Source organism: Corvus brachyrhynchos, unplaced genomic scaffold (assembly GCF_000691975.1).
Source record: "Corvus brachyrhynchos isolate BGI_N302 unplaced genomic scaffold, ASM69197v1 scaffold365, whole genome shotgun sequence".
Lineage (NCBI taxonomy): Eukaryota > Metazoa > Chordata > Aves > Passeriformes > Corvidae > Corvus > Corvus brachyrhynchos.
In genome coordinates, this window is record NW_008239544.1 from 43,947 (window position 1) to 53,477 (window position 9,531).

General features: G+C 48.0%; 1 protein-coding gene across 4 annotated transcripts in view; it reads right to left on the reverse strand.

Moving 5' to 3' along the window:
* Positions 1 to 9,525, reverse strand: part of FBXO31 (F-box protein 31) — a 24,476-nt gene extending 14,951 nt beyond the window's left edge. The window contains exons 1-3 of one of the 4 annotated variants that reach the window (XM_017741387.1): positions 9,484 to 9,525; positions 2,464 to 2,535; positions 577 to 663 (exon numbers count right to left, since the gene is read on the reverse strand). In XM_017741387.1, coding sequence (XP_017596876.1) covers positions 577 to 631 — 55 coding nt within the window. In that variant the 5' untranslated portion in view covers positions 632 to 663; positions 2,464 to 2,535; positions 9,484 to 9,525. Of the gene's footprint in view, positions 1 to 576; positions 664 to 2,463; positions 2,536 to 4,184; positions 9,320 to 9,483 lie in introns of those variants that run through there. The other 3 variants (XM_017741385.1, XM_008639145.2, XM_017741386.1) reach the window with 3 other exon arrangements.
* Between the last annotated feature and the right edge of the window lie 6 nt (positions 9,526 to 9,531).

Consider the following 9,531-nt stretch of genomic DNA (forward strand, 5'->3'; position numbering starts at 1 on the left):
GGGTTTAACTATTCCTCCCTCAACACAACACGAGGAGGGGAAAAAAAAGGTTATCCAAAATGAGGAAGGCAAATCACAATCTTTAAAACATTAGCAGAACATTTCCTAGAGACAGATGGTGCTTAAAAGCACTCAGTGTGCAGGGAGGGAATTACTATGGGAACACTCAGCATTTTGCACTGGAGAGGGCTGTGGATTTGACTGTGGCTCACTTGGATCACGACAAAGCTCTTTGCCAGTCCAGAGTTGCTTTTGGGAGGCCTCACCAGGGTATCAGAATTCTTCCCTCTCAGAAAGGTGCAATTCCCAACGAGCAGAGTGAGTGCTCCTGTTCTGTGAGGAGAGATCCTCAAAAAAGCACCTCAAAAAAAGACCAACACCCCTGAGTGCCTGCCCTGCTCACGCTGTCACCCCGCAGGGTCACAGCGCTCCTCTAACACACACCAGCCACAACTGGTGGCACCTCCCTGCTGTCCCAAGGTCATCCCCAATCCTTTGCTCCAAGCCAGGGCACACTCCATGCAGCATCCCGGGCGTGCTGGGTGCAGGAAGCAGCAGCAGCAGCGGGGTACGTACGGCAGGTGTAAACATCTCTGTACTCCATGTGCTCGTAGTCGGGCAGGATTTTCATAAAACGCCCCGACTTCACCCGTGGGTTTATACCTGAACAGACAGAGCAGGGTGAGTGCCAGCAAACTCTGCTCCACTGGGACCAGCAAACAGTTCCATGGATCTGGGACAACCACACAGGGAAGTCCAGCTCTCTCCTTGACTTTGCTTCCAGTTGGTTCCGTCACCCCCGGTCTCGTGTGAGCAGGATTTCTCACACAGGATGTGTTCCAGATTCCCACAGACATTATTCACAAATGGCATCCAGTGAATTCCAAGTGGAATCAAAGTCCTTCCTCAAACTCTGCACTGCTGCCTCAAGAAGACCAAGTAAGTCCACGGACAGCAGCCCAGGCCTTGGATTAGTTCTGCTTTCAGGCAATGAGCTCAGTTCCCATTTTGCCCCACCATTTCTCACAGAAGCACACTCAGTGAACAGAAAAGTCCATGCAGTAATCCCAAATTAACTCCTCTGCAATTAAAGAGGTTTATGGGACAGTAGAGAAAATGGGGTGACACCACCAGGAAACTGCTCCTGGCACAGGGCAAAGTTCTGCATCTGAGCAGAGGAGCTGAGATGGCGCATCCTGAAAACCAGAACGGCTGCCAAGCATTCCCACTCTGGAGCAACCATCACTGGTTGGGATTGCTGGATGGATACGGGCACAGACCTCACACAGAAGTGCAGGAAAGACCATCACAGGGGTGGTTCTCACACACCAAGTGTGACTCTCTGCTAATGGATGCCATGGGTTTGAAAACTACTCGTGGAAACAGAGTGAGACAGATCTATTGCAGGTTATTAAATAAACGAACTGATTACACTCTGGAAACCTGCAAACAATGGGAATGTTTAGGAAAATATCCCACAGGGTTGCTCTCTCCTCGGCCTTCCTACCCACAGCCGTGGTTGGGAGATACCGGGCTAGAGAGTCACCACTGTCCTGAGCCAGGAGGGCCATTTTTACCCACAGCTTGTGCATAAAAAGCACCAAGTATCACTTTAATATCTCTGAGCCATGGAAGTTACGTAGTAAAAAGGACTGCAGGTCATGAAGAGATGCTGTCCCACTGAAAAGTGGCAATGAAGAGCTAACATCTGACCTGGTGTGTGCTGTGTAGCTGTCACATCAGTGCCACACAGAGATATGGGATTAAATAGGAATTAAAGGTTAATGGGACTTCTCTGGGGACATCCGTGTGCTGGCTCAGCATCACTCAGCCCTCCCAGCCAGGAGAATTAGGCAGCTCCATCCCTAGTGTAGTATAGAATAAAAAGGGAAAGACAGATATCAGGTGATGAAGTAATTTTCCTGTGGATGCTCAGCAAGTCTATTAAGGATGGGATTAAACCCCTTTTACCTGTTCTTCTTCCCAGCTTTAAGATCAGTACTTGAGGTCACTGCTGCTTCAAGATTCTAAAGGGTGCCACCCCCACAGACATTCCCAAAACACACTGACAGCTCCTGCCAGGCTCTCCTCCTTCAGGGAATGCTCATCCCTTTTCTACTCTCCTATAGCCATTTCCTTTCACTAAGATCAAGGCTTAGAAAAAATATCTGTTAGCTCCTTAGCAAAATCTGAAAGTGGCAAAACAGGAGGAAAAACCCCCAATATACTTCATTAAAAAATCAAATTCCATGCTCTTTTCCCACCAAAGGATTGGGAGGCACAGAAATCCCAACTCTTGGCATCTGCTTGGTATGAAATAAAACTCCAAACATGTCAACTTCCCAATGAAACCCCTGCAAGTCAGTCTGAACAACTTCTGCCATCAAAGTTCAACAAATATTCAACACTTCTATGCTCTAAAAACAGGTATTAAGCAAGATTTGGATTGGGTTTACCACTTACGTTTGGCGTAAACATCTCGACAGGACACTCCTGTGATCTCCAGCTTCCTCAGGTTTTCACACACTCCATACTCTGCAACAACATGGAAAAAAGGGTCAACTCTGGCACAAACAGGTTTGCACCCAGAGTCTTGGTAGCAGCTACTGAGATCTGATCAGGTGCATTCTTGAAGCTGCCAGAGTAGACCAAGAACCTTATTTTTGCTTTAAAAACCGGATGTGATTTTGTGGAAGATTCCAAGACATTTCACAAGCAATGCCTGCAACAAACACACCATAAGGCACAAACACACCCAGCAAACTCACAGCTGCTCACACCTCAGCCAGGAAGAGTGTGAAATGTGGGAGACATCCCCATTCCAGCTGGGACTGTGTGCCTGTTTCCAGCAAATCACCGCTGTGCAGAGCAATTATCTACTCCCACTGAGGTACCCGACAGGGAAAACTGCTTATTAGGATCCTAAAGGAAAGGTCACAGATTAGAAAAAGAATGAAATGGAGACATAAAACAGGCCCCAGCATGCACAAATATGGTTACACTTGAAAGCAGATCAGATTGAGAGGGGGCTGTTGTACAGGCAGATGCCTTTGATTGCTCCCAGAAGCCCCGAAAACAAAGGGAGTCGGAGATCTCGGAGCAGCTTTGAAGCAGAAAATGAGATTCTCTCCTTTCATTTTCAGGAAGTCAACATCGAACTTCTAAGAAACTTCAAAACTAATAAAAGCCAAGTACTAATGTCTCAATGCCAGAAATCTTCAGAAGAGCAGAGGGAGGAAATGAGAGTAGGGAGATCCCAAAAAAATCAGCAGTGACAATGCCACCCTGCTGCAGTGACCCCGATAGATCTCAGCAGTGGAAAGTGCCCTCCTTGACATCAAAGACATCAACAGCACAGATCAAACAGCAGCTTTCCTCAGCAGCACAAACATCTGCCAGCTATTTGACACAAAACTGTATCTCTGCAGACCCTCATCAAGCCGTTAAATATGAAACTGATCCTCAGCTGAGCATCCTTGAATTACCAACTGTGGCTGTGAAGCACCACCTAACGCTGGAAACCTGCTGCAGGAGAGCATTCAGGTTCCAAAGATGAGAAAAGCAGGAGTTTCCCTGAATGAATTCAGCCTCCTTGTGTCTATAAATACAAGCACATGATGAGAAAGCACTCAGAGGGTTTATTGTCAGCCTGTCTCCAGGGAACACCCGTCCCGCACACATCGCTCCGCCTAAGCGGTGGTGAGGGCAGCAAAGGTGAGAGGGGCACAAGGCACAACAAACGCTGCCCTTCGTCAAAAACCACCAAGGGCAGCGGCAGAATTCCTGCTGACTTCTGTAGGCAAAGCCAGAGGAAGCTCTGAGGGTTCAGAGCTCAATCCCAAGGTGGGCTGAGGAAGCACAATTAGGAGAGGGCAGACGAGCTGAGCTCGCAGGAAGAACAGCCCAGCACAAACAAACCACTTAGTGCTGGGTCTGTGCCAGCTGTGTCCTGCAGATCCATGAAACCAGAGCTCCACGGGAGCCTGGGAATGCAGCCCCACCCTGCCAGAGCCTTCCAGGCTCTCCAGCACTGCTCTGTCAGTGAGAATGTGGTGGGTAAACACATCACAGGGATGCAGGGAACAGCGTGGAATGTCCCCAGCTGACTGGAAAGTCTTTGGAAGAGGGCAGGAACAGCGTGGTTTGGGAACAGGCAACTCTTGTCCATGTAAACAAACACTCACCTGGCCCCAGGATGGGTGAGATGAGCCCTTCCCACTGCAGGCAGGTTGAAGTCAGGCAGGGAAGGGATTTATACTGCATGGGAAAGGGAGGATTCTGCCCAAATGGAATCTCTTAACAGCACCAAGAGTGACACTCTCTCTTCCCACACAAGGGGCTGATTTTTCCCAAAGCCTTCTCCCTAATCCATAAATCACTCAAGTGAGTGCCATGGGAGATCCACCACCAGCAGCTGCCTCCAAATAACAGGGCGGGAAGGCATTTGATGTCAAAGCTTCATGCAAGAGCTCCTGATAACCTGCAGTGAAATTTTATGAAAGTCAAACCATTATTAAAGTGGTTGCAATTAAAACCTTTCCTGGAAAGATTCAAATAACAATTTCCTTTAAATAACAAAAATTTAGGATTTGTATATTGCTACATGTTATTTGTCATTAGATATCCAAGTCCTATAAGAAAGTATTATCAAGAAAAAAATAATTTCATCTTAATGTGCTTTAACACTCATTTTGTAACTAATTCTTACCCTGTTTTGGTCAGCAAACAACTACAGAGAGTGAAAATGCCACAGTGATGGCTGAGCTCCACAAGTGCATTACTGCAGCTCTCCTGAACCAGCTGTTCACACCACGATGGCCATTTTATGGGAAAAATCAATCTCTTGGCTCACAGTGCCGAAAAACAACACCCCTCCAAACATCATAAGCAAGAAAGGCCATCTCTTTTTAACCCAGAAGGCAAGAGGGACATAAATTAACAGCAAGTAGAGCTTCAAGATAATGAGAGAAAAAGAAAACTGGTAAGGTTTTCTTTACAGAGAACTGAAATCCCTTTCCAAGAAAGATCTGAAGAGCTCAAGCTTCCTGGAAAATTCCACTTCAGTGCAATTAAATCTATTTTAAGGAAATGTATCTCAGTGCAATAGCTCACTGAGTTAAGTATTTTTATTTTAAGGAGTTAATAGTCACCGAAATTCACACCCTTAGAAAATGGCTACTTAATCCTGCTCCCAAAGCAAGGATGGAAATTGGTTTTTCCAAGTTCCCACTGACCAGCTGGAAAGGCTGCTGGAGTGGGTTTATAAGGAGTGCTGATTTCCCAAACACAGGGACACGCTGCTGTTTCCATGGTCACATGCACGGGAATTTAAAGGACTTGGAAAAGCAGTCTCCATCTAGGCATGAGCTGCACTAATACTTCTCCAAGTGGCATTTATTCCTTGCCCTGCTCCCACTTCCAAGTCTCACATTCCCTGTTCCTCCCCCAAAAGCAGCTCTGTCACCCCCACCCTGCGTGGCCCATGCAGGAGTTTAAAAACAAGCAAGGTTCTTCCACCCCAGGTTGGGAAGAACCCCTGTGCTCACATCAAAGCCCCAATTCCTGCTTTTCTGCTGCCTCTCCCAGCACAGCAATGCCAGGGAGCTGCTGGAAGCTGTGTGTGCACATCCACAGTTTTGAGGAAATGACGATGTCTGGCAGAGCTCGATCCCCTTCACCATTACTGAACTCCCACTGTGTCCTGGCTAATCAAATCCTCCAATTATCCCTGGATAAATGCATGTTCACAAGGCTGGACACAGAACAGAGAGGATAAAAACTCACCGGATTATTCCAGCTACCACAAAAATGGGAGATTCTCAGGTTAGCACCTCTGAAATACCAGGTGGACAAATTTGGAACTGGCTTCTTGTTTCCAAAGGCTGAGCAATCAGATTAAAACACACCCAGTCCTCTCCCAAACACTTCTCCCAGGGGAAAGCTTGGAGTTACCATGGAGCAAAGGGAGATCTGTTCTGCAACAAATGCAAGTATTTGTGGAAACCCTAAAGCAGAAGATGTGCAGCTTGCAGACAGGTCTGAGACTCTGAAGGGTGGCTGAGAGTGCTGAGCACCTGCCTGAGCAGTGAGGAACAGCAAACCACTGCCAGGTTGTAGTTTAAAGGCCGGAAAAGGTCATCAGAGATGAAGAAAAGCCACAGACTGACACACTGCACAATGCTTTCACCTCACACAAAGGGAGCTTGGAGCCTTGTGACTTATGAAAATCACCTCCACCTTTACAAGGGCACAGCACTGCAAGAAATGGCTCCTGTTGTGGCAGCTTTTGTGCATCAAACTCCTGCATGGATTCCCTGGAGTCTTGTAAGAGCTGAACCCCACCCGAGAGTCTCCTCACTGAGTGTACAAACCACATTTCCCAGCCTTTTTTCCCCACTCTTCTCCACAGGCACCTCTTTCCATACAACCTGAAGGTCAGAAACTTCAGCACCTTGGCTGACATTTTGCAGCAGGCCCAAAAGCTGCTGGAGGCTGTTTTCACAAACAAAAGCCTTTTCTTCCAAGCTCTAGAGCTGGTTATTCTGCATTACTGGTCTGTTCCCAGGTGCCCTGCTGCACTCGCCCTGTTCTGGTTTAAGAAAAAAGAAATTAAAGATTAAAAATGGACTATAAGGTGTTAATCAAGGTAGGTCAGGCCACCAGCCAGGGTGACACGAGCTTTAATTCTGCTCCTGCTGCAGAGATCAGCAATCTCCTATTTATAGAAAACATGGAAGTGACTGCAACCCTCTCCTTGCCAAGGAAGCGATCCAGAGACATTGTTTACCCCAAACAGTTGCAATGATAAAAGGACAACAGCTCTGACAGTCGTGTCAGTGCTACACAATTCCCCCTGCTTCATCCCAGCGCACTCCCAGTCCTCCACCAGCAGCAAAAGCCACTCCACTTTCAGGCAGACAAGTCCTCTGGACACTTGGAATAATCACAGCATGTTTTCAGACTAATCTACAGCTGAGCTGGCCCAGAGCAGGGCAGAGCAAGACATCAACACTGCATGGACCGAGGGCCCCATCCAACTTGGGACACAGCCAGGCTGTTCCTCACATCCAGCGCTGCTCTTGTCCAAGGAGAAGGGAAAAATGGCCAAAACAAAGCACTGCAACAACAGCTTCTCCCAGAGCAGCTTCTGTCTGTTCTGATGAATTTCAGGATTCTTTCCTGCCTCTGCACTGCTGTGCATTCCTAAAAACAGAAGTAGTTTTGCACATGCAGCTGACACCAAGCTGAAGCTTCCCAGTTACTTCTGGAACATCGTGCTGGATTTGGATGATCCTCATGGATCCCTTCCAACTCAAGATATTCTGTGATTCCATGAGCATCAGGAGGCCTCAGAGCAAATAAACCAGCAAGGCACATGTGTTCTTGTTCTGTTTTTAGGACATGCAGCCTCACCACACGACTCAGGCAATACAAACACACACTTAAGCACTGACTAGAGATGAGAATTGGTTTGGTTTTGGCAAAGATTACAAAAAGTGATGACATTTTATGTTTGACTATCACACAGCCCCCAGTGCATGGCTGTGCAGAAACACAGCACAGAGTATTTTAAGTTTTAAATGTGTATTTATTTACCAACACCTGATGTTTACCCATAAAATACTGCCTAATTTTATCCTCGTGTGTACAACTACTCAAAGTTCCACTCCTACCACAGCAGAGCAATGCAAAGCACCACAAACAGCCTGAGAAATCCAGCTGAGGAACTGTTTGGAAAACCAGGGCTGGTTAAAAGATTCAGGCTCAGTTTCACCACTATAGGAAGTTTGCTGGCCAGGAACTGCCCCATATCTGTTCAGCACGGCTTGGGCACCAGCCTTTGCTGCAGGAGCCTCCTCAGCCACACCAGCAGCCATCAAGCTGCTCTCTGACACTCCTTGAAATGGATATGTTGGGAAGCAGGAGAAATTACATGCAAAAAGCATCAAAATTTGGTTTATGCACCTCTCACCTGGTAGTTAGCTAAGGGCCATAGACAAAAGTGTAGTCTTGATACCTTCCCTTCCTGTCCAGGTTAGTTTTAGCCATAAAAATTCCACTGTTTCCTTCATTTCCTTGAATTTCAGCTGAGCTTTTGAACACTGCTTTATCTACTGAAAAGAAAATCTGAGGAGCAGACATGAATTAGATAAATAAATGCATTTCCCCACCAGGCCTAATTTAGTGGCTCTTTTATAAGTCAACCGTGCCTATAGTTAAAAAGTGACATATATTTCTATATACACATCTTGCCAGGATCATAACCTATTAAAATAATTAATCAGTCAAGTTTTGCAAACCATTCATCAAACACACAAACATCCATGAGGGCTCTAAGTCACTAGAGGAGTGTAAGGAAGGAATTAACACCATTTCATTAGCCTGTCTCCTACAACCAATGTTAAATTATTGGGACAATGCTGAACTATGAAATCAGAATGCTTTGGTTTACATTTTCCAGGTGCAGTTTTTGTGTTGTCCAAAGGTTCTTGGATAGTGCTGATAGAGGCACGAATTCATTCCTGCAAGGCTTCAGGCATTCCAACAGATCCCACAGCAGGCAGCCACTGACATACCCAAATCTTTCATCCCTGTGCCCTCACTGGTATTAAAAACAGAAAGCAAACAGGGAAATACACATGACTTCATGTGCTGGCAGCAACAGCACCTGGCAGGATGGCAGCGTTTGGAAAGAGGATGAGCACAGCAAGGCAGACCTTGGGAGGTGGGACAGGACTGAAATAACAGAGGACAGAGAGCCACAACGGTGGGAGGACAAGGATGAGGAGTAACGAGGGAGAACTGCAGCCTCATAGAGCACAGCTGAGGAAAAAGCACCTCCCAGGCCTTCACATTACAGCAGCACAGCATCCTTGCACCAGATGATCCCTGGAAAATGCACACACGAACCTGGAACCTCTCCACACCTGGCCCTATGATTCCCCAAAGGATGTCCCTGGCCTCCTCCGTGCACCACAGGACCCAGAGGGCTCCCTGACCCCGGTGTATTCCCCGTGTCTCCACGGCTCCAGGAATCCCAAGGGCACCCCTTTCTTCCCTGCTGCAGGGGCTGAGCATTCCCTGTCCTCGCTGCCGAAACCCCCCATCCTCAGGATTCCCCCAAGGACATGCTGCATGGAGGCATCATCTTCCCCGGCCTGCTGCCATCCCACTCGTCCCTTTCAGCTACCCCTGGGGGACAACCTCAACTCAATGCCCTTTGCCACAAGTCAAGTGCCACCACCAAGGGACCGTGCCCAGGGGACCCGAAATGTGCCCACTTCTCCACCCTGCACACGCGGAGCCCTGCGAGCCACGGCCCCACAGCCTGCACCCCCAGACCCCAGCTCTGCCCGGCACCCACGGAGCCCGGCCCTTCAGGATGCCCACTCCATCCCCTCCCGCACTCTCCGTGTCCTCCTGCACCCTCGAGACTGCTGCCCTTGGACCCCCGGACCGTGCATCCCCTCGGGCGGGCGGTACCTTCGCGGCAGCGCCGCCGCCAGAGCGTGTCGGTGCGGCGAATGAGGC